The sequence below is a fragment of the Capricornis sumatraensis genome, chromosome 2, assembly GCF_032405125.1.
Source record: "Capricornis sumatraensis isolate serow.1 chromosome 2, serow.2, whole genome shotgun sequence".
Taxonomy (NCBI): Eukaryota; Metazoa; Chordata; class Mammalia; order Artiodactyla; family Bovidae; genus Capricornis; species Capricornis sumatraensis.
This window is the reverse complement of record NC_091070.1, coordinates 27,620,528-27,645,683: the sequence shown is the minus strand read 5'-3', so window position 1 is coordinate 27,645,683 and position 25,156 is coordinate 27,620,528. Positions and strand designations below refer to the sequence as shown.

Sequence of the window (25,156 nt, the reverse complement as noted above, 5' to 3'; positions counted from 1 at the left end):
TTCCCGTCCTATTCCTCCGCCATCTTTTTCTAGCTGCAGGTTTTTTATAAATGTTTCTTGTCAAGTTAAGGAAGTTCTCTATTCCTATTTTGCTGTGAGTTTTTATCATGAACAACTTTTGGGTGTGGCAAAATACTTTCTCTATGCCAACTGATATGATCAAATCAATTTTCTTCTTTAACCTAATATCAGTACTATGAATGAGAGTGATAGGTTTTTTAATTTTGAAACATCTTTCCATGTGGAATAAATCTCACTTAGTCATTAAGTGTAGTTCTTTTAACACATCCTCGCAATCTATTTTTGTTGAGGACTTTTATATCTACATTCATGAGAAATGTTGGTCTGTAATATCTTTTTCTGGTTTGGGTATGACGGAACTGGCCTTACAGAATGAGTAAGAAGAGTTTTCTCTACCACTGTTTTCTGGAAGAGACTGAATTCACCAATAAAACTATCTGCACTTCTTATTTTGGAACTTTATTAATTATTAACTTACTTAATAGATATAGGACAATTCAGGTTATCTATTCCTTCTATCATGAGTTGTGGTAGTTTGTGTCTTTCAAGGAATTGGTCCATTTTAACTAAGTTATCGATTCAGTGGTTATCAAGTCACTCAAAGTATTTCTTTACATGCTTTTATGCTCATGGGATATGTAGTGATGGTCCTTCTTTAATTTCTGGTAATGGTACTTTGTGCCTTCTCCCTTTTTCTTGGTTATCCTGGCTAGAGGTTTGCTAACTTTAACGTTCTTTTCCAAGAATCAGCTTTTGGGTTGCAGTGATTCTCTCTAATTTTTTTCTATTTCATTGATTCCTACTCTAAGGTTTATTACTTCTTATCTTCAGCTTCCTTTGGTTTAAATTATTCTTCTTTGTCTAGTTGCCTAAGGTGAAAGCTTAGATATTTAGTTTCATATCTTTCTTCATTTCAAATATATGCATTTAATGATATACATTTCCCTTTAAGCACTGCTTTTACATCTCAGAAACTTGATATGTCATATTTAAATCTTCATTTAGTTCAAAATGTTTTTATAATTTATCTTAAGACTTCTTCTTTGACCCGTGGGGTATTTAGAAATCTGTTAATTTCCAAATATTTGGGGATTTTCTACCTGTCTTCCTCTCATTGATTCCTGGCTTCACTCCATTGTGATCTGAGAACATACCTTGCAAGATTTACACTCTTTTAAAGCTTTTAAAAGTGTGTTTTATGGCCAGAATATGATCTATCTAGTGAATGTTTCATGTAATTTGAGAAGAATATGCATTCTGCTGCTGTTGGATAGAGCACCTTGAATTTCAAAACAAAGGGTCAATACACCTAAACACTATCAGAAAATTATTCTATTAAAAATAGTATTACAATATATCCTAAACTTCCTAGATACTGGTAAAATCAGCAACAGGTAGTACAAGTCGAAAAGTGAATACTTTATTTGAACTTCCAGGAGATGATTTTGCATACACATTTTCAGAAATGGTCACAATGAATTTTTCTCTGTCATACTTTAAATGGTATGCCTATCATAAAATTTTCCTCCTGCAATTTGATTCTAAACAGAAACTGAGCATACACACACATACATGAGTATACATACATGTAACTTTTCTCTGATTATGATTACAGTTGAAAAGATTAAAATTGCTGTGCCAGTTTTTTTTTAGAGGTAAAAAAATGCAATGTTTGCTAAATGTAAAGAAAACATTCCATTTTTAGTCTCCTAAGAGATACTTAAAAATACCATTTCATAAAAACTTCTTCTAAAGGTATTTAACATTCTTCATTTATATGATATCAGTTTCTAATTTAAAAATAATTAGAAAGAATAAAATGAGAGTAAATTACATATAAAAGTGGATAGAAGCACATACCACTCACTAATGTCTTCTAGAGTAGTCTCTCTGAATATTATAGTCAATAAGACTCCAATCAGAATGTTTGCATTTTGCCAGCCACTTTCTGGATGACAAAATTGTTCTTCACATAATTAAACAACATCTACCCAAGAGAATCTACAACAACTAAATAAAGGAAGAAAAGTTGCCTGAAAAAGTAAACTATTCATGCTCTAATCAATATAACAAAATTCAGTCAATAATCAACTGTGCTCCAGTAGAACTTCACCAAACAACCCCACCAGCTGTTACACTTTTTGTTTCTAAGTATCAGCATGATAGAAGTTGTTGAAATTCCCATATTGATTCAAAATTATAATGCTCCGTGAAATCTCTTCCTTATAGTTCATCTCAATTTCTCTTATAATACTTAAGTTAACTACCTAATATTTCAATGTCCTATTTCCATTCAAACAATATGATTGAATAAAATTGATTCTGGACAATTACTAGAATAAATATAGGGCCAAAGAAAGGCCACATAGTAAACTTTTGTTTTAAAAGTTCAACCCATGGATATTGTTAAAATAATAATACTATATTTAAATGACAGGCCAATCCTTAAGTATGGTAATTCCTTTGAAAATTACCTTTTGTTGAATCATCCTCTATTGGCTGTTTGAACAACGTAATATCCTTGAAAGTGCATAGGAACAAAACCACCTTTTCATGTTCATTTCTTATTGGTGCAATTTGCATATAAAACCAAACAGGGGTTCCTGGAAAAGAGAGAATGGACAACAGAGTGTGATGCAGACACCACAACGATTTGGTCTCCCGCTTTCCCTCCTCCTTCAGCCACGAACTGCTGTGCCAGGAACCAGCACCAAACCAACAGTATTTTAATTACTGAAAAGAATCAGTAAAATTTTCATTTTATATCAACTACTAGTTGCTCAAAAATTAATGAATATGTTTTTCAAATCAAAATATCAAAATTTGAAAATAAAGCACAGGGCATCATTTCATAATACAGTAGAATAAAGGCAGTCTTGCTATGTAAGTATTGTTAACGGGGCTTCCTGGTGGCTCAGATGATAAAGAATCCGCCTGCAGTGAGGGAGGCCTGGGTCAGGAAGATCCTCTGGAGAAGGGAATGGCTACCCACTCCTGCATTCTTGCCTAGAAATTTCCATGGACAGAGGCGCCTGGTGAGCTACAGCCTCTGGGGTCACAAGGAGCTGGACGTGACTGAGGGACTAACACTTTCACTGTCTTTCAGTGTCACCGCTAGATCTGGGTCTCTACACCACCACTGCTTTCACCAACTCCCTTCCATATTCTCACCAAGTGTGAGCATTCCTATGTGCTTCTCCATGTTACTTCGAGAAGTGTTTCTGGTCAATTTCAACATCAATACCTGATGCTTTGATAAGTATCTCTCTTGCAGGAACTTTCGAATTGCTGTTTCTACCTCAAGGTTCTCTCATCAATCAAACAGACTTAAACACTTCAGCTCTGACCACATCCCCACATCAGAGAGACAGGATGTCAGCAACACTACAAGCCTGATGTACACAAAGCTATACCTGAAGACTTTAAGGCAGTGTTAAAGAAAAAAATGTCCCCAGGCCTTGAAAGTCTCAGACATCTTCATGAGACACTGCTTCCAACCTCCTTTGCTCAAAGCATGAGCCTGGACTCTCACAATGATCTTCAAACAATCACTCCTGCAGACTTCAGAAGACACAGTGTTTCAAAGTATTCAAGCCTTAGGATTGGGACAAATCAGAAACTGGCATTACATCAAATAATAAATATTTGAAGACACAAGAAATGCCTTCAAAGGAGTAATTACTCACCAAATGATAAAACACTGAGGGAATTTTCCATCAGAATGAAAATGATGCATTTTTCATTGTAGTCTTTCCAAGCCACAGTGCAGTAAAGCCTCTCTGAATAGTCTATTTTAAAGACATATGGTCTTTTGTCAGGTTTAGGATTTGGGGAGTAAGATGTGCAGCTGTTAATATTTAATCTTTAGAGGAAAGTCTACAGCCTGTTAGTGACTTTCAGTGAAAACCCATAAGAAGCATCTCCATATCCGTGGTCAAAAATTGTCCACTGATAATATCACCATAAAGGGAAATTTGCCATTTACACAGAATAGGTGACTTGACTACTGGATGCTAGAAGTCAAAGAATTCCAGAGAAGAGGTTTTTAAAAACATTCAGTTCTGACAACCAGGTCCTTTGCAACCCCAGGGAGCCCACAGAAGGACATAGCCTTTTCCAAAATGATTACAGGATGAGACAGGGACCTCAAAAACAACCCCACCATCTCGCAGAAAGGCTTGTTCTTTGTTTTCTGCTTCTTATTTTACACAGTGTGTCCATGAACTGTGAGTGATGTGCACAGTTTGACAAATCACCAGACCCAGACGCTCGCAGATACATGGCCTATGGCTGTTCCAGCACAGTGAGCTTGAGGCAGTAGGTCATAAACAGAGAGAAAGGGGCATTAAAAATAAGTCGTTTTCCAAGGTCTGCAAGAAATCTAAACAGAAAGAGATGATGTTACAGCTCAGACCTTCCAAGGAAAACAGCAACTTTTCAAATTTCGGCATTGAGTCAGAGCTGTTGTTAAAATTGCTTTCAGAAATCACAGTATACTTTTTTCAAGTTTAGTCACAGGCTTAGACTTCTCCAAGGAGGCTTAGTTTTTGCTGCATGGCTGGTGAATATCTATATTCTGGATTTGAAGTTCAAGGTGATGGAAAGTCTGGGAGGGTTAGGTAGAGAGACCTGTAGCTGCTGGAAGCTAAAGGCAATGCCCTGGCATTGATTATTTGGAGTTGCCCTAGCTATCACAGTTGCCTTTGTGTAAACAGAAAGATCCATTTTCGGTCATCTTCCCAGAGACACTGCTTTTTTTCTCAACAGTGTAAGCAACCCACTGTAATCAGAGCAATGGACCTAAAGAATTGAGGTTGCAAACTGAAATGTCAATTGTGATACATATTAAACCAGATATCTCAATCTCTCCTTTTGCAAATGGTGTTTAGCTAATTATTTAATGGAAGTGTTGGGAGAACTTGGCATTCAGGCCAAGATTTTGACATTCCCAAATCAGTTCTCTACAGATGTGTGAATTTTTCTAACATTAAAAAACATAATAAGAGCACACTTTTTTCAGTTGATGTTCAGAAGCCTTTAGCTAACTATTTACAAGACTTTTTAAAGCTGCTTTTAAGTATAGGAGAACTCCATTATAGCGCATGAACAATATCTATTCATCATATTAAGGAAAAACTCAATGCAGATACTATCCAGAAATGACAGGAGTTTTAATATAGAGTACTATGTGCCATAACTCCTACTGACTCCACACAGACAACTATGCTTATATAGGTTATCTGAAAAGAACTAGATAGGCCTGAACAAGGGCCAGACAATTATTACACGCTATTAAAATAAAGCAAACTATCGAAACCATCTTCATAGGAAACTTTTAGAAATGAAATATGAAAGTTATTGCTAACATGATTTAAAGGATATAAACAAAACAAAATTTCCACAAGGTATTTTTGAGAAAATCAGAAACTATGGATCTGGCTTTGAAGCTTTAAAATCAGGGAAAAAAAGGTTATTCTGTTCAAATCTCAGGGTAAAAATGACCTCAGTGAAGTAAAAGTCACTCAGCCGTGTCCAACTCTACAGTCCATGGAACTCTCCAGTCAGAATACTGGAGTGGGTAGCCTTTCCCTTCTCCAGGGCATCTTCCCAATCCAGAGACCAAACCCAGGTCTCCCACATTACAGGCAAATTGTTTACCAGATGAGCCACAAGGGAAGCCCAAGAATACTGGAGTGGGTAGCCCATCTCTTGTTCAGAGGATCTTCCCGACCCAGGAATCAAATCAGGGTCTCCTACATTGCACACAGACTCTTTATCAACAGAGCTATCAAGGAAGCCCCTAAAATGACCTTAGTAATATGGAATAATATTAAATCATTTGCTAAACTTGAAGTACATATTGAAGTCATTCAAGGGGTAACAACCCTGTATAAAAATGAAAGGGGGCATTTCCTGGTGGTCCAGTGGTTAGGACCCTACACTTCCACTGCAGGGGCATGAGTCAATCCCTGGTGAGGGAATTAAGATCCTCCCTTGTGGTGAGGCAAATAAAAGAAAGAAAGAAAGGGAGTTTTGGCACACAAGTTTTGGCTACAAAATATCAGTATGTGTTTGGATCTAGTGAAAAAGCCCAGAAAGCACCTAGAAACTGGCTTTTCTCTTGTAGAAGACAGAGCTGATTATTTAGAATGGATTGTTCTCTAGTTGACAAGCCAATAGACATTCGGATATCATGTCAAAGAGAAATATATTTTCAGCCTTGATTCTAAAAGGAAAGATAAGATGATAGAACATTCCTTAGGTAAAACCACTGAAACTAATTCTTCCATTGCCAGTAGCACCTGGTAATGGGAAATTTACTACTAATGTGAAGCAATGCCTACGGTTTTCATTATCCCTATGATGGCCTATTAATAAAAAGAAAACCTAAATATTCAACAGAGAATAAACATTTAAGGTAGAATGGAGAGGATAAACTATGCTTCACAAAACCCAACCAGCACTAAACTTGGTACAAGCATTTCTTGTTGAAGCTAGAATGCTTCCTGAACTGGGAAAGAATTTAGTAACCATCAATTTTCACCAAAGATAATCATTGGCTTTGCTATCATTTAGCCATTAACACTAAATAAATTGACTCATCTTATGCAGTGACTGTTCTTGAAAAAAAAAAAAAAGGCCCGTTTGGAAATGCAACAAAAAAGAAATAAAGTAAGTGACTATTCACAGAAAACAAATTAGAAAGGAGACTTGGTTGATGAGTGTATTAGTTGGTTTTTTGTTTGTTGTTTGTTTCCTCCAAACTCTATTGGAGAGTCTCATCAAACTCACTCATAATTACCCAAGACCCATATCATGAGGTATTATGTGATTGTATAATGGACAACTGACCACTCATATCTCCCATCATTAGACAACAGCACATACAATCAATACAAAGATACCAGATGTGAATGGTACTTCCTGAAAGTAACAACTATTCTCACCAGTCTTCCAACAAAGCAATCTGGTTTAGCAAACAGCCATATTGGTAAAGATTCACCTCAGGTAGATACCATACACTCACATGCCATCTATGTATATGTTGAAAGATAACATACTCATTGATAACAATCCACTTTCCCTTTAACAATAAGAAAAAAATGAACGAATTTCTCAGTCACTTTTGGCTGCTGTCACATAACTATAGGATCTTTACCGTGGGTATTAATCACAAAACAACCTGCCATCTGACACACAAAAGAAATCACATTCAAAACGCATTATATTTTTCTTTCATTCTTCAAAAGGCTGTTTTTCATAAGTATTATTTATTAATTTTGCTATCTAATTTTTACAAATACCTCCTGCCAAGAGAAGCAATAAATCTTTTATATTCTCTCTACACTATAGCTTAGCTACCACTTACCAAAATATAATATTAATAAGGAGTTGACGCAGCTTATTGATGACTTAGATACCTACTGTTTTTCTTGTACAAAAGAACTTCAAAGCAGTTTGACTCGTAGTTGTCAAAAGTCTGCCTGACTTTCTCAATGGTTTTTTTGTCAGTCAATTCTCCATACATAAAACTGGAAGAAAAAAAAAAAAAAAAAACACCAAACAATCCATTTCAGTTTGGGGTTGCTTTTCAAATGCTACATAAAATCATATACTTGTTTTTTTTTAATTAAGTATTCAATTTAGTTACAAAATAATTGCTCCCACAAAATGAACTAAAATAGTTAAACCATGTTTTAATCATGACTATTAAACTCTTGCTAGAAGATAGCTTTTTAAGTGATTTTGAACATATAGTGAGAAAGAGTAAGAGAGAAAACAGTCCTTACTTTACACAAGTCCAGTATGCATCAATTTTAGTTACTTAAACAATCCTTTTGTTAAATAATACCAGTCTCCCAAATTTGGGTTTTCATAGTATATTAACTATGATTGATACCATAAAGTATAAACTTTGCTGCTAGATCATCAGTCTACAAGTCACAAATAAATAACAAGTACCCATACCAATCAGTGATCAATTTCACAACTTGGTTTAAAGCCTGTCAGAATTTCAGTGCACCCACTACTCAGCTCACGCACAGACAGCAAAGTGTGCAGTTGTGTTGCCTCCTTGTCTCTCAGTGGTACACTCATGAGACATTTTACAAAAATGGATAAATAAAAGCAGGAGTTCACCATCAAAGATTAAAGCCCACCAAAGAAATGTAAGGTGATCATGGTGGAGGTGAAATTCAAATTAAACATAAAAGAAGTTATTTCTTCTAAAACAAGGGTGGGATGTTGACACTGCTGTACTTGAGATACTTGAAATATGCAGCCAGAGGACCCTAGTGAGGACAAACCCATCAACATAAATCAGGAAAAGGACTGTTGTAAAAAAGACCAATGTTTCCCAGAGGATGGAATACCATTAAAAAAAAAAAAAAAAAAAAAAACCTTCACAGTACTGAAAGTAAAAGGATAAAGTTGAAGAGGATTCAAACTTAAAAGAAGTATACTGCTTGCTAAGAGGTAGAAAAAATGCTCTCTTCATATCATAAAATATATTACAAGAATGCAAGAATTGTTCAAATGACTTGATAGGTTTTTGCAAAGAAATGAAACACTTTAATCTCAATGTTTCTAATGTTATAGATCATTAAATAATGTACTAAATAAATATTAGTGTTACTATTATTTTCATTTCCCTGCACTTAAAACCAACAGAAAGAGATTTTTTTCTAATGCTTTGACACACATTGTTAAAGGTCACGGAACAATCACACTTTTTCATTGAGTATTAAGGTCACACTACATGCTTTCAGCTTGTATGGTTTTTTTCACATTCCCATACTACAATGAAATGTGAAGATTCAGTATAATATGCATTACTGAATTGGCATTCTCGTTACTTATGAGGATTTTTTTTGAAATACATACAAGTAGACCTAATGGAAGGAAAATAAAGGAGAGAAACTGAAGGGGACACATGCTATTACTATGGCTGCTGCTGCTGAGAGGCTGCTGCTGCTGCTGAGTCGCTTCAGTCGTGTCCGACTCTGTGCGACCCCATAGACGGCAGCCCACCAGGCTCCCCCGTCCCTGGGATTCTCCAGGCAAGAACACTGGAATGGGTTGCCATTTCCTTCTCCAATGCATGAAAGTGAAAAGTGAAAGTGAAGTCGCTAGAGGAACATAAAAACAGAGGTCAAGAGTAAACTTCCACATCTCACAAACATTTCCAAACGTGGATGAAACTGGAGCCAATTATACAGAGTGAAGTAAGCCAGAAAGAAAAACATCAATACAGTATACTAACACATATATATGGAATTTAGAAAGATGGCAATGATGACCCTGTATGCAAGACAGCAAAAGAGACACAGATGTGTAGAGCGGACTTTTGGACTCTGAGGGAGAGGGAGAGGGTGGGATGATTTGGGAGAATGGCATTGAAACATGTATACTATCATGTAAGAATCGAATCACCAGTCTGTGTCCCATGCAGGATACAGGATGCTTGGGGCTGGTGCACGGGGATGACCCAGAGGGATGTTGTGGGGAGGGAGGTGGGAGGGGGGTTCATGTTTGGGATCGCATATACACCCGTGGTGGATTCATGTCAATGTATGGCAAAACCAATACAGTGTTGTAAAGTAAAATAAACTAAAAATTAAAATTTAATTTAAAAAAAAAAGAAAAGAAAAAGGAAAAAAAAAAGAAAGTTAGAAGGAAATACAGTCTTAAAATATTAATTCAGGGGTATGGCACTCAGCATAGGTATCAATGCCAAAGAAGATCTGAACTATTTACTATTTCCCATGATGCAATGTAATACATAATATATTAATTACCTTGTATTTAGCAATGAATCATTTCTGATAATTTGTGCCTTCCTAATAATTTTTGAATTTTATGTAATTGTCAAATTTATGGACACAGATTTGTTCATGATATCACTTGATTGTCTTAATTTCTGTAAATTCTGGAGCTCTCTCTTTCATTCCTGCTATTGATAAGTTGTGTCTTCACTTTTGTTTTCTATTGATCCAGCCAGAAGTTTATTTTTCTGATCTTTAGAAAAATCCTTTCATTTTACTGACTTTTCTTACTAGTTCCTGTTGACTTATTTACTTATGTTCTATTGTCCTTGTCTTAGTTATCTTTTTCCTCATTTCTTTAGGTATTAATACAAATTATTTTAGATCTTTCTTTTTTCTAATATAATTATTTAAACCCTTAAGTTTCCTCTAGGCAATATATTAGCAGTATCTCACCTATGTTGACATATTATGTTTTCATTTATATTTAACAGGAATATTTTTAAAAGCTTTGTGAATTTCTCTTGACTCGTTGTTTTTTAGAAATGATTTGATTAATGTTCAGGTATTTGGAAATTGTCTAGATAGATTTCTGCTGTCATTTTAAAATTTAATTCTGTTACATGCAAAAAAAAAAAAAAAAGAAATTTTCTACTTTTTTAAGAGAACTTTTCCAAAAGTTTGCAAATTTACAGAACAGAACTCAGTCAAAGGAGTACAAGACTCTAAAACTATTCTTGATGCTGTTGCAATCATAAGCTGTGCATCTGGTTTCAAATACCCAGTTCTACTAGTTACTATGATTGTCCAGGTAATTTCTTCCACCAGGAAAAATATGTGTGACTTGACAGTTTTTGAAGCCTCAAATATATCTTTGTCATTGCTTTTCTTAGAATTTCCAAGACATCAACTTATTAGCCAGCAGTAAATCCAAGTGTGGTGGGGCCGGAAGCTTATACAGCTCGAGAGGCCCTCTTTAAGGAGCAGAATACTAAATTTATAAAACAAAATTAAATACAGAGCCTTGAAATTCATACACTCACAGAAAGGCGTAAAGGTTAAGGTTTTTTATCTTCATAGGAAATCTGCTCCTGAATATCTCAATCTAGAAAGTTTACAACATGAAAAGCATAGTTTGTTAGCAAGAACCAGCAAGACTAGCAGGATTTAACAATGATACCAGATCACAACTAAAAATTACAGAGTAATGACCCATCTTATGGTAACACCAACCTGAGCAACTAAAATTCTAGAAACTAAGAAAGTACTGATAGATGAAAGTGTTAGTAGCTCAGTTGTGTCTGACATTTTGTGACTCCTGTGGACCGTAGCCCACCAGGCTCCTCTGTCCATGGAATTCTCCAGGCAAGAGTACTGGAGTGGGTAGCCATTCACTTCTCCAGGGGATCTTCTGGACCCCAGGATCAAATCCTGCATTGCAGGCAGGTTCTTTACTGTCTGAACCATCAGGGAAGCCCACTGATAGACTTCACTAACCAAATGTTCTCCAATCTGTATCCTGAATTTTCAATTACTTTTATTTTTTATTAAAAAGGAATAGTTAATTGTCATTATAATAGTAAAATAAGCAAGAAAATCTTAGAATAGGATGACAGGTTCTAACTCCATAATCTTACAGCCAGACTAGCACATGATGCTTCAGAGGTCACTGAAAAGCCACTGTTCCTGTCAAAGCCTGACGTACCATCATGTGAGTTTTATGAAAATCTCTGAGGGCATCAAAATTAAATTAGAATTCGTCAGTTAGTGAACAAAGTCACCCTCCTTTCCTCCACCAAAACAAAACACTAGTTTAACACTGCTAATTTTTTTTACAGATAGGTAAACATTTTATTGACTGATATTTTTAATCTAAAGTGAAAGTGAAGTCGCTCAGTCGTGTCCGACCCTTAGCAACTCCTTGGACTGCAGCCCACTAGGCTCCTCCGTCCATGGGATTTTCCAGGCAAGAGTACTGGAGGGCGGTGCCATCGCCTTCTCCGGTTTTGAGTCCCTGCTGCTGCGGCTGCTTAGTCGCTTAGTCGTGTCCGACTCTGTGCGACCCCATAGACGGCAGCCCATCAGGCTCCCCCGTCCCTGAGATTCTCCAGGCAAGAATACTGGAGTAGGTTGCCATTTCCTTCTCCAGTGCATGAAAGTGAAAAGTGAAAGTGAAGTCGCTCAGTCGTATCCGAATCTTAGCGACCACATGGACTGCAGCCTACCAGGCTCCTCCGCCCATGGGATTTTCCAGGCAAGAGTACTGGAGTGGGGTGCCATTGCCTCCTCCTATTTTTAATCTAAAGACTCTACTAAAGAGACAATATTAAAACACACAAAAGCAAAAAGTATGATATGAGTAATTAAACTACTAAATGTGCGTGGTCTTTAAGAAAAGAAAAAGCATTTTATTCCTATTACTAAATGTCAGAGTCTATGGTTCAATAAACCAAAACACAATATTCACAACTGGCCAACAAAAAATCATGAAAAAGATATCTAAAATATAACAAGGAACAAGAATAAAATTGATAAAAAAAATTAACTCTAAAAGGATTAAAGATAAATTACAACTCAAAAAAAAATTAAAGAAACTATCTTGGAAACTGATGTAACAGTAACACTTAAGAAGGAATACAATACAAGTTTGATTCAGCTAAAATTCTAAAGAGAAGGTGAAAACAAGCAGTTTCTCAAACTCTGAAAATTCTATAACCCATTCCTCTTTAGCTCTCCCAATGCTAAAATAGCCTGTTCTAAGAAAAACAGGGGCATTTTAAGAAAAAAAATCCCAGATTATTATACTCTGAATAATTTTTCAAAAATAATATTTTATATCTTATATTGTTTCACTCATATTTTTACTTCAAGCTTATTAAACTATGTATTTCCAGTGACAACACATATTTTAAGTAGTAAAATGCAGCAGTTAAATAGTAAAAGGTATTTCAAAATGACCCAAAATAATGTTTGAAATGTATTAACCATTCTTCGAAGGCAAGTGTTCTGGAAAGTAATTCAAATCTTGAAAGTATTCCACCCAACACTGTCCAAACCAAAATGACTAAACCAGTGCTTCTGCATATAGTGTGGGTACTATGGGTGTGGCACATTTGCTTACTTGCTCAGCTTTCCTTCTATGTAAATGCTGAATTTCTTTATGGAGGTTTCCTGCAACCTGATTCCAGATGATTGAAGCTCAGTGCAGTCTTTGAATGGTTAATGGTATTTGAATGGAAACAAGATTTAGAAATGATAATCATCAGACTTTAGAAACCACATATCTATAAAATAATTTTATATAGCTTTTATGTATCTCATTGACTATCCTCCCAGAATGTATAATGGGAATACTAAAAAACTATAGAACTTCAAATTACTGTATTGGATCACAAAACTCCCCTTCAGTAATGATAAATGACTTCCAAAACTGCATTGTTGTCTTATTGGACAGAAAATAAAATTAGGTGCACAGAAGCAATCTATCCCTGCTATAACAGAGGACCACCGCACTTAGAGGATCACTTATAAACCGTATAATCCATGGCCAAGTTAACTTCTCTGACTCTTAGTTCTTTCATCCGTAAAAAGTGAAAATGTTAATCGCTCAGACATGTCCAACTCTTTGTGACCCCATGGACTGTAGCCTACCAGACTCCCCTGTCCATGGAATTTGCCAGGCAAGAACGCTGGAGTGGGTAGACATTCCCTTCTCCAGGGGATCTTCCCTATCCAGGAATCAAACTGGGGTCTCCTTGCCTGCAACCAGATTCTTTACCTTCTGAGCCACCAGGGATGATAATGTTAATATAACTCAGACAGTGAGAATTAAAAAGGATAATGTACATGAAGTTATAAATTATAATGTACTATAAAATTTCTGAATTATTACTGGAATGTTTCTCATGGGTGGAGTTAGAAGAAGGCCCTTCCAGCCCCAACCCTACTCCCTTGACCCTTTACAATTTGACGGCAAGAGCTGGTTCATTCCTGCTACTGGGCAGAGTCACTGTGTCTGAAAGAGATACACACATCATTTTGTGTGTCTTCTTTCTTTGTGAGCCCATGACATTGAGGTATAAACTCACCCACAGCCTGCTGCTGGATACTCTGGCCACTTATCTTGCCACACAACTAACTTGTGGGAAGATCTGATCTTGGGAGATTTCCTGAAGGCTGCTGCTGCTGCTGCTAAGTCGCTTCAGTTGCGTCCGAACTGTGTGCAACCCCATAGACGGCAGCCCACCAGGCTCCGCCGTCCCTGGGATTCTCCAGGCAAGAACTAGCTTGGGCCATAGCTAGCTTGCCTGAGCATTTGGCAGTGTGTCTTTCACGTACATCCTACCCTGGAAACTTCTAGGGACAGGCTTTGCTTTATAGCAAGATTTACTTATTTTTGGATCCCTTGTTCTGCCATCATAATCTCACAAACGAGCCTCATTATGATACCAGACAGGAAGGATGGCAACCATGTTGACAGACTTCCATGGGAGAAAGGAAACTGCACCCTGAGAAAATATATAATCTAATCATAAACACTGCCCATCTATCTTAACCTGCTAATGGCCAACAATGTGAACTTACTGACTAGCTCAGGGAACTCTACTCAGTGCTCTGTAGTGACCTAAATGAGAAGGAAATCCACAAAAGAAGGGATATATGTATACATAAGGGCTTCCCTGGTAGCCCTGGTAAAGAATCCACTGCAATGCAGGAACTGATTCACTTCACTGTACAGTAGAAACTAACTTTATAATATCTGCTAAGGGTTAACAATGTTCTTGGACTAAGCATACATTCAGTCCCCACAAGTAAAGGATAATATTACATACAGGCTGTAGTTCACAGCCTAGCAAATGCTTCATCACAGAAACCACACAGACGCACTTAAAAATATGTGGTCTCCACCTCAGAATCAGCCACAAAAGTAAAATCATCATGAAAGTTAATCACAGGATGGGCTGAAATCTATAGTCAAAGGATCAAAAAGAAGCCCAAGAGAGAGTGGGGAGAAGGATTTAGAAATAAATAGGAACAGCTTTCAAAATCTGAAAGAAGTAATTTCATAATGAATCAAACCATTACATATTTCCTACAATGGATCATAAAAGGTTTCACAGCCCATTAATTTATATGAGCTTAAAAGGATTTAGATCGAGTCATAAAAGGTAAATCCATGACATGTAATTAAGGGAAACTAGAACTAGCATCAGACATCTCTAATGTTTGGAGTGCGACATGATCACTGAGGCACTCTGCCCTCCAGTACTTTCCTCAGTGTGAAGCAGAGCCCTCAGCCAGATGGAAAGGGACTGACTGATATCCATCACATGGAATGTTCTCTTGTTGACTGAGGTAACCCTGTGTTAATAAAACTACTTGTGAAAACAAAGTGTCATTTAACATCTCTGCTTTATTGTCTAATCTGATAGCTTGGTTAAGGATTATTAATGGGCTTCCAGGGGGGCAAAAATTGTATTCAAATGCATCTCTCTACTCCTATCCTCCCTACCTATATGATTGGTCTTCCCACCCTTCTATCTTAAAAAGTAAAAATAAATAAAAATAATTTTTTAAAAGGCAGAACAGGCTTTTAAAAGGCTCAGATTAATCAAAAGTAGAATGCTAACGTGGTTTTTACCGGAACTATGACAGTATGTCTCTAATGTCAGGGCTTTATAGGGGTCTGAGATAAGATCAGACATTTTTAAATGCCACTCCCCCAAAACCTACATACAATCTCTTTCTAACACACAATGTGTTTTATGTCCTTCAGTACAGAGCAACAGTCCAAAAGCTTGGAAATGTAATTATTAAATAATAACATGAACATTTGAAATTCCTAGGAATTCAGAAATTTCATAAAAAATAGTTTTTGAAATTTTAGCTGAAATAAAAATGAGACAGTACATGGCACACATCAGATTTTTTTAAATAGAAATTTAGCTGCTATTATAAAGTACAAGGATGTGAAAGTGAAGTCGCTCAGTCATGTTTGACTCTTTGCGACCCCATGGACTGTAGCCTACCAGGTTCCTCTGTCCACGGGATTTTCTAGGCAAGAATACTGGAGTGGATTGCCACTTCCTTCTCCAGGAGATCCTCCCAACCCAGGGATTGAACCCAGGTCTCCCACATTGTAGGCAGATGCTTTACCGTCTGAGCCACCAGGGAAGTCTATAACCCTCCCTCAAGGCACATGAGAGTGAAAACAGAGGGCCGTTCTGGACAGCAATCTGACAGCAGTTAATTTACAATTTCTGCATATATTCTACTGTACAGCAATCTTATTTCTGGGCATAATGACAGACAACTTCTCACATGGGGCCACAAGAAGATGGCTATAAGGATGTTTACCTCCTTGTTTTTGGAGTAGCAAAGTGGCAGAAGTTGGCATTCAAGACTAGTAAAGTGGAGATAGAAAATGAAGGCTATGAGAACACTATAAAATGGTCAGACATGATGAAACAGATTATGATATAGCAACAAAAAAAACTCAAGAACATAATGGTGAATGAAAAGAGCAAGAAATTGTATATTTTACTGTGTGGTATAAATTAGGCAGGCCTTAAAAACAAATGCACATAAAGCAACATCATTATAAGAATACACATATTTATTTTACAAATGGAATTGTTAGACATAAAATAAATACACTAAAATGAATAACTATGGAAGATGAAGGAGGATGGAATGAAGGAGAAAAGAAATAAAATGAATAAAATAAAATAGAGACTTTGTCTGGAGTAATCACAATGATAATCTTGGAACAAACTGAGGAATATATTTAATTTTTTACTCTATACACCTGGTCTAATGAGAGAAGGATTGGGAAAGACAAATACTCACTGATGTGTAGTTTCTTATTCTGTCTAACACTTGTCATTATCAAAATCAGTAAAACTCTTTGATTTGTTTACAAGGTTACCCTCACTATGAAATTATTTGTGTCCGTATTTAACTAGAATTCAGTGATTTCAAAACTATATAATAACATTTAATCTAAACCCTGCTGAGACATAAGGGAGCAGAAATGGTCCATACAAACCTTAGCCTCCCAGAACTTAGAACACACACCTCAATGAGAGTGCTAGGCCAAGAGCTAATATATCCACCCAGCAGACAAAAGGCACAAGAAACAACAGTGCTAACAAAGAGAGTCTTTCAAAGAGGGGCCACCGTTTTCCACTGTTCCCACTTACCAATTTCATGCCTGAAAGTGAAGGCTGAATGTGAGAATGACTTTAATAGAGACAAAATGAGGATCACTGGAAGAGGATAAGTGGAAGAAGAGGGTGTTTGAACAGATAGTTTCTTAAAGCTCACTAAGCATCAGAACTATCTGAGCTGCTGGATAAAAATACTGATTCCTGCTCCCACCTACCCACCTGGGGTGATTCTGATTCAATAGGCTTAAGGTGAGGTCTGAGAATCTATGTTTTGCTAAACCTCTGTAAGTGATTTCCATAAATAGTCAGGTTTAGACTCCATATGAAATCCCTACCCTTCATGAAGATGTAGAATATATATATTTGTACATGCATATAATGTTTTGCAGCATAAATGGGTAGGAAAAAAAGAAAGAAAGAAATAGGTAGGAAAAAATCAATCACTGTTTCCCTGGGCAAATCCCTTAACCTAACTCTACCTCAAGTTTTTTCTTCTGAAAAATAAAGAATATGGAGTAGAAAATAATTCATATACCTTGCAGTTCTAAAATAACATGATTTTGGTACTTAGTTAAGTGGGAGCATTAAAGAAAAATTAACTCAAGGAAAAAGCATCCCATCTGGTCTTACTGAAATATTGTGAAAAGTTTTCAGTTCTAAATAGGTTCCTTACATAGAGCTTCCTTTTCTTTTTTATGATCTTTTTTGGTAATACTCTCTTTAAGCTCACAGATACGGAATATTTTAAAAGCATTGTTATAAATAATATAAATGCCAGATTCTGTTTTACATAAGTCAAACAAAATAGCAGTGGTACAACCTACCAACATGACAAAAGTATGTGTGATTTATTCAAGATGAAAGAACTTTTGATCTTTTTAAATGTTTAAAACCATGTCCTACTTGGTTGATGGTTGCAGACTCTGTTCAAGACAGTTTTAGCAACTCAAAAAGTGCTGATGACCCTATATCAGTGGGTCTCTGATATAGGCTGCTCCAATGATCACTTTTAATTTTTGCCTTTTCATACAGTTCATGGAGTTCTCAAGGCAAGAATGTTCAAGTGGCTTGCCATTCCCTTCTCCAGTGGACCAAATTTTGTCAGAACTGTCCACCATGACCCGTCCACTTTACATGGCCCTACATGGCATGGTTCATAGTTTCACTGAGTTAGACAAGGCTGTGATCCCACGTGATCAGTTTTGGTTAGTTTTCTGTGATGGTGGTTTCATTCTGTCTGCCCTCTGATGAATGAGGATAAGAGGCTTGTGGAAGCTTCCTGATTGGGAGGTTCTGGCTGTGAGTAAACCTGGGTCTTGCTCTGGTGGGCAGGCCATGCTCAGTAAATCTTTAATCCAATTGTCTGCTGATAGGAAGTTAGGAGTAATGGCAGTAATGGGCTTCCCTGGTGGCTCAGCTGGTAAAGAATCTGCCTGCAATGCAGAAGACCTGGGTTCAATGTCTGGGTTGGGAAGATCCCCCGCAGAAGAGAAAGGCTACCCACTCCAGTATTCTGGCCTGGAGAATTCCATGGACTGTATAGTCCATGGCGTCACAAAGAGTCAGACATGACTGAACATCTTTCACAATGTTGGTAAGGTGACCTCCTTCAAAAGGATCTATGCCACCAAGCCACAGCTCCCAGGACTGCTGTATTCAGTGCCCCTGGCCCTGCAGCATGCCACTGTCAACCCACACCTCTGCCAGAAACTCCTGGACACAGGCACATCTGGTTCAGTCTTTTGTAGGTCCTGATGAGCAGAAGGTTTTGTTTGTGCCCTCCATAAGTCTGTTTCTCCAGTCCTGTGGTATTGGAGAAGACTCTTTAGAGTGCCTTGGACTGCAAGGAGATCAAACTGGTCAATCTTAAAAGAAATCAACCCTGAATATTCATTGGAAGGACTAATGCTGAAGCTCCAATACTTTGGCCATCTGATGCGAAGACCTGACTCATTAGAAAAGACCCTGATGCTGGGAAAGATTGAAGGCAGGAGGAGAAGGGGACGACAGAGGAAGAGATGGTTGGATGGCATCACCGACTCAATGGACATGAGTTTCGGCAAGCTCCAAGAGATGGTGAAGGACAGGGAAGCCTGGCGTGCTGTAGTCCATGGGGTTGCAAAGAGTCAGACATGACTGAGCAACTGAACAACAACAACATTGATAATCTGGCACATAGAATAGTTCATGGCCCCTAGAGGGTGATTAAAAAATATTTATTGAATGAATTGATAAATTCACAGCTATGCAAAAATACTTCTCTTAGCAAAAGCTCTTACCAGTGCCTCTTAAACTATATATTTCTACTGACAATTTAATCTCCTTAATATTCTAATATAATTTTTGCCCTATAGGTTTTATGTGAGTCAATAGGTTCTCAATCCCAATCTGGGGAAGAGGGGAATTGGAATTCCAATTCCAACTATCTATCCAGAGGCAGCATCAGATTCTGCAGGTTGAACACTGAGGGTTCTGTCCCACATGACTGCCCTCCCGCTTACTTCAGGCATCAGCACAAGCCTAGGTGTTGGCTGTGCTTCTGATCCACCTAATTCAGACTGGTTCCCAACCTTAGACTTCAGCACCAGTTATAAATCAGAGGTTCCCAAGACCTCTTCCTTTGGTTTGAATAATTTGCTAGAGCAACTCACAGAGCTCAGAGAAACATTTTACTTACCAGACTTCTGGTTTATCATGAAAGGATATAACTCAGAAACGGGCACATGGGACAGATGCAGGGGCTAGGTAGAGGACTTCCACACTCTTACCAGATATGCTACTCGGCTCTTCTACACGTTGCCCAAACTGGAAGGTCTCTGAACCTGTCCTCTGAGTTTTTATGGAAGCTTCATTTACACACTCATAACTGATTAAATCATTGCCACTGGTACTGATTCAACCTCCAGCCCCTCTCCAGGAGACTGGGGAAAAGTTGTGCTTCTAATCACATGGTTGATTTCTCTGGCAGTCAACCCCATCCTTAGGTTATCTAAGGGCTTTCCAAAAGTTACCTCATTAACATATCACAAGAAAAGCCAAGAATTGAGGAGCTCTGTGCCAGGAACTGGGTGGAAGACTAAATATGTATTTCTTATCACAAATCATGATATCACAGTGAATCTAAATTTAAGCCTTTTAATCACCTTCAACATTTAGTTAAACTTTAGAAAACATTCTTGGGCTGTTCTTTTACCTACCTGCAAGTGCTACTCTTCTGCATAACGTCAGCTCGATGATACCCAGAGAGTTTGCAAAAACCGTCATTACTATAAACTACAGGCCAGTCCACAATCTGGGCATTTCCCAGTAAGAAACTCGATTCTAAAGAAGAAAGAAGAAAAGGGAAGTTTTTTAGCTTCATTTAACAATGTACAAGTAATTAAAAACACAAATTTATAAAAATAAACAAATGTAACTGTTGTTTTTATAGCACAAACAGTAAAACATATCCTTGAAATTATTATTAGCATAGCATGACCAACAAGTGAGATTTGCAACAAGTATGAGATTTGCATATGAACTAAAAACTCCATTGAAAAGAAGCTAGTTTACAATACTCTTGCATTCAAGTAAATACTATGCTATGAAAATAAAGTATGGTTAATATTAAATAAATGTTAATGACTATAACAATCACAGCTAAAAACAGTTTATTAAGACTAAGGCTACAGTCACTTCTTCACAAATTGAGAATATTAAACTTAAAAGCAGAGGCAACTTTGAATAACTCCTCCAAAAATTGTATTAATGTAATTTAAACATGATGGGACAAATTCTTTGTATATCAGTTTGATTTACAGAAGGGCTTCCCTGGTGGCTCAGATGGTAAGGAATCTGCCTCCAATGTGGGAGACCAGGGTTTGATCCCTGGGTTGGGAAGATCCCCTGGAGAAGGGAATGGCTATCCACTCCAGTATTCTTGCCTGGAGAATCCCATGAACAGAAGAGCCTGGAGGGCTACAGTCCATGGGGTTGCAAAGAATCAGACATGACTTGAATGACTAACCTTTCCTTTCCTTTCCTTGATTTAAGTTCAGTTCAGTTCAGTTGCTCAGTCGTGTCCAACTCTTTGCGACCCCATGGACTGCAGCACGCCAGGACTCCCTGTCCATCCCCAACTCCTGGAGTTTACTCAAACTCATGTCCATTGCGTCGGTGATGCCATCCAGCCATCTCATCCTCTGTCATTTCCTTCTCCTCCTGCCTTCAATCTTTCTCAGCATCAGGGTCTTTTCCAAGGAGTCAGTCCTTCACATCAAGTGGCCAAAGTATTGGAGTTTCAGCTTCAGCCTCAGTCCTTCCAATGAATATTTAGGACTGATTTCCTTGATTTACAGAAGTCTAACTTAAAATTTTTAAAGCCTCTTTTTAAAATAAAATTATTCAAAGACATTATTTTCAACCACACGCTACAAGATCAAACCAGTCAATCCTAAAGGAAATCAGTCCTGGAAGGACTGATGCTGAAGCTAAAACTCCAATACATTGGCCACCTGATGTGAAGAACTGATTCATTAGAAAAGACCCTGATTCTGGGAAAGACTGAAAGCAGGAGAAAAGGAAACAACAGAGGATGAGATGGTTGGATGGCATCACTGACTCGTTGGACATGAGTTTGAACAAGCTCTGGAAGTTTGATGATAGGGAACTCTGACATTCTGCATTCCATGGGGTCTCAAAGAGTCAGACACGACTGAGCAACTGAATTGACTGATATTTTCTGACCTCAAAGTAATTTAATCAGAAGTCATCTTTTAATTATCTAGAAAAATCTAAAGCATTTGGATGTTATCCAATTCATTTCTAAACCACTGGGTCAAAGTAGAATTAAAAGAAATATAGAAGTTACTTTTAACTGGATGATAATAAGTTTGTGGTATATATTTAAAGCAGTGCTTAGGGAGAAATTTCTCATTTTAAAAGTTTATTTTTAATGAAAAGTTTAAAATCAATGATCTAAACTTTTACATGGAAAAAAACTAGAAAAATAATAGCTATTAAACCAAAATTAAATAGGAGGAAATAAACAAACATTGGAATGTTGACAAGTGAAATAAAAAACATTCAAAGAAAAGTGAACTATTAAAGAAAGAATTACTGACCAATAGATGTTATGAATGTATTTGTAAAAATCCAGAAGAAATAATGGCAAATAGAATCTAGCAGTACATAAAAAGAAAATAGATCATAACCAAGCAGGATTTATCTCATAAACATAATTTGATGTATCATTATAAAATCAATCAAGGTAATCCATCAACCAAATAAAAGAAAAAAACCACACGATTATATTTCAATAAATGCAGAAAAGAGCATTTGACAAAATTCATACTTATTCATGATTAAAATATCTCAACAAACTAAGAATAAAAGAAAACTTCTTCAAACTGATAGAGGAGACCTACTAAAAAATCCATAGCTAACATCAGTTTGAAAGCTAAAATATTGAACATTTTTCCCCAAAATTAGGAAAAAGTCAATGATATATACTCAATATTTTATTGGATTTCCAACTAATGAGATAAAAAGAAAAGAAAGAAAAAGAAAGAAACAGAAAAAATATCAAAGATATAAATGTGAAAAAGGTAAATGCAATTTTTATCTATTTGCAGATGATATAACTGTTTACATAGAAAATCCTAAGGTATATTCAAAAGAATATCTAAAATTATTAAGTGAATTTAGCAAGGTTACCATATATAAAGGCAATATAAAAGTATATTTTATTTCCATTAACTAACCTTAAATTGGAAAATAAAAAGTAATTTTACTTAGAATTATATCAAAAAATATAAAGTACTTAGAAATAAATTTAACAAGATACATGCAAGACCTCTAGAGTTAAAACTAAAAAAAGCTGCTCTCAAATGGCTTCAACAAATAGACTGCCATGTAAAAGAACTGAAAGACTAGATATTTGAAGACTTCGATTCTCTTCAAATTAGTCTACAGATGTAAACAATTCCAATGAAATTACCAACAGGCTTTTTTGAAGTAACTGACAAAATAATTATAGAATATGAAAATACAAATTATAAGAAATAACCCAAAATAAATTCTGAAAAAGAAGAACCAAGTTGTAGAACTATACAGCTATGGTAATTAATATAGTATGAAATTGGAGTGAGGACAAATAGATTGACGAAACAGATTAAAGAATTCAGAAATTGACATGGATATGGTCGACTGATTTTTAGCAGATGCCAAGGCAATTTCATTAATAAAAACAACTTCAATGAACTGTGCTAAAACAACTGGCTATCCACAAAAGCAAAATTGAACCATGACCCCTACCTCATGCCACACACACAAAAGTAATAGAAAACAGGTCATAGACCCAAATACAAGAGGGAAAACTAAAAAGAACACATAGGAGGAGATCTTTGCAGCTCTGAGAAGACAGAAATTTCTAAGACTCTTTCAGGGGGTGCATGTGTGTCTGTGTGTGTGTGAATGTGCACACTCCATCACATCCAACTCTTTGCAACCCCATGGACTATAGCCCACCAGGCTCCCCTGTCCATGGAATTTTCCAGGTAAAAATACTGGAGAAAGAATACTAGGGGATCTTCCCAATCCAGGAATCAAACCTGTGTCTCTTGAGTCTCCTGCATTGGCAAGCAGATTCTTTACCACTTGCACAACCTAGGAAGCTCAAGACTCTTAATCAACATAAAATAGTGTTGATAAATAAATTGTTTTTAGTGGCTAAGTCATGCCCAACTGTTTTGTGATCCCATGGACTGAAGCCCACCAGCCTCTTCTCTGCATGGGATTTCCCAAGCAAGAATACTGGAATGGGTTACCATTTTCTTCTCCAGAGTATCTCCCCAACCCAAGGGTTAAATCCACATCTCCTACATTTCAGGCAGATTCTTTACTGTTGAGCCACCAGAATAAATAAATTAGACATTATCAAAATTAAAATCAACTGCTCATTCAAGGATACTGTCAAGTAAATGAAAAAGAAATCCACATATTGAGAGAAAATATTCACATGCTGATGCCCAAGAAAAAAATTGTATCCAAAACAGGTCCCAGAAATCCTACCAGAGGGCAAATAACCCAATTAACAAAATGAGCAAATGACCTGAACAGATATTTCACAGGAGAAGATATACAATGGCCAATAAACACAAGAATAAGATGTTCACTATCATCATGCATTAGGGGAATACAAACTAAAAACACAATGATATATCTCTGCTCAACCACTAGAGTGGTTATAAAGGCTAAGGATACAAAATGTTGACAAAAATGTGGAAAAACTGAAATTCTTTATAAAATGCTAATGAGAATATAAAATTGTATGATCACTTTGGAAAACAGTTTCAAGTAAAGTTAAATATTCAACTATGACCCAGAAATTTCACTACAAAGCATTTACTCAAGTGAAATGAAAATATATGTTAACAAAAAGACTTGAAAGTTGTTCACATCAGATTTATTCATAATAGCCAAAAATCAAAAACAATGCAAACGTTCATCAACAAAAGAATGGATTAAAAATTGTGGTATAAAAAAAAAATTGTGGTATATTCCTACAAGACACTACCCAGCTGTACAATGGAATGAACTACTGATCATGCTTCACTTTAGTCATTCAGTCATGTCCAACTTTTTGTAACCCCACGGACTGCAGCACACCAGGCCTCCCTGTCCATCAACAACTCCTGGAGTCCACCCAAACTCATGTCCATTGAGTCAGTGATGCCATCCAACCATCTCATCCTCTGTCGTCCCCTTTTCTGCCTGCCCTCAATCTTTCCCAGCATCAGGGTCTTTTCAAATGAGTCAGCTCTTCGCATCAGGTGGCCAAAGTATTGGAGTTTCAGCTTCAACCACCAGTCCTTCCAATGAACAGCCAGGACTGATCACCTTTAGGATGGACTGGTTAGATCTCCTTGCAGTCCAAGGGACTCTCAAGAGTCTTCTCCAACACCACAGTTCAAAAGCATCAATTCTTCGGTGCTCAGCTTTCTTTATAGTCCAACTCTCACAGCCATACATGACTACTGGAAAAACCATAGCCTCGTCTATACAGACCTTTGTTGACAAAGTAATGTCTCTGCTTTTTAATATGCTGTCTAGGTTGGTCACAACTTTCCTTCCAAGGAGTAAGCATCTTTTAATTTCATGACTGCAGTCACCATCTGCAGTGATTTTGGAGCCCCCAAAAATAAAGTCAGCCACTGTTCCCAC

The 25,156-nt window shown here is 36.9% G+C and overlaps 1 protein-coding gene across 1 annotated transcript in view; it reads right to left on the bottom strand.

Annotated features, from left to right (window-relative positions):
• KCNH5 (potassium voltage-gated channel subfamily H member 5) overlaps positions 1–25,156 on the bottom strand; it is a 367,642-nt gene that overhangs the window by 315,898 nt on the left and 26,588 nt on the right. The window contains exons 2-4 of the mRNA XM_068965445.1: positions 20,152–20,275; positions 7,447–7,553; positions 2,496–2,624 (exon numbers count right to left, since the gene is read on the bottom strand). Coding sequence (XP_068821546.1) covers positions 2,496–2,624; positions 7,447–7,553; positions 20,152–20,275 — 360 coding nt within the window. The remainder of the gene's footprint in view (positions 1–2,495; positions 2,625–7,446; positions 7,554–20,151; positions 20,276–25,156) is intronic.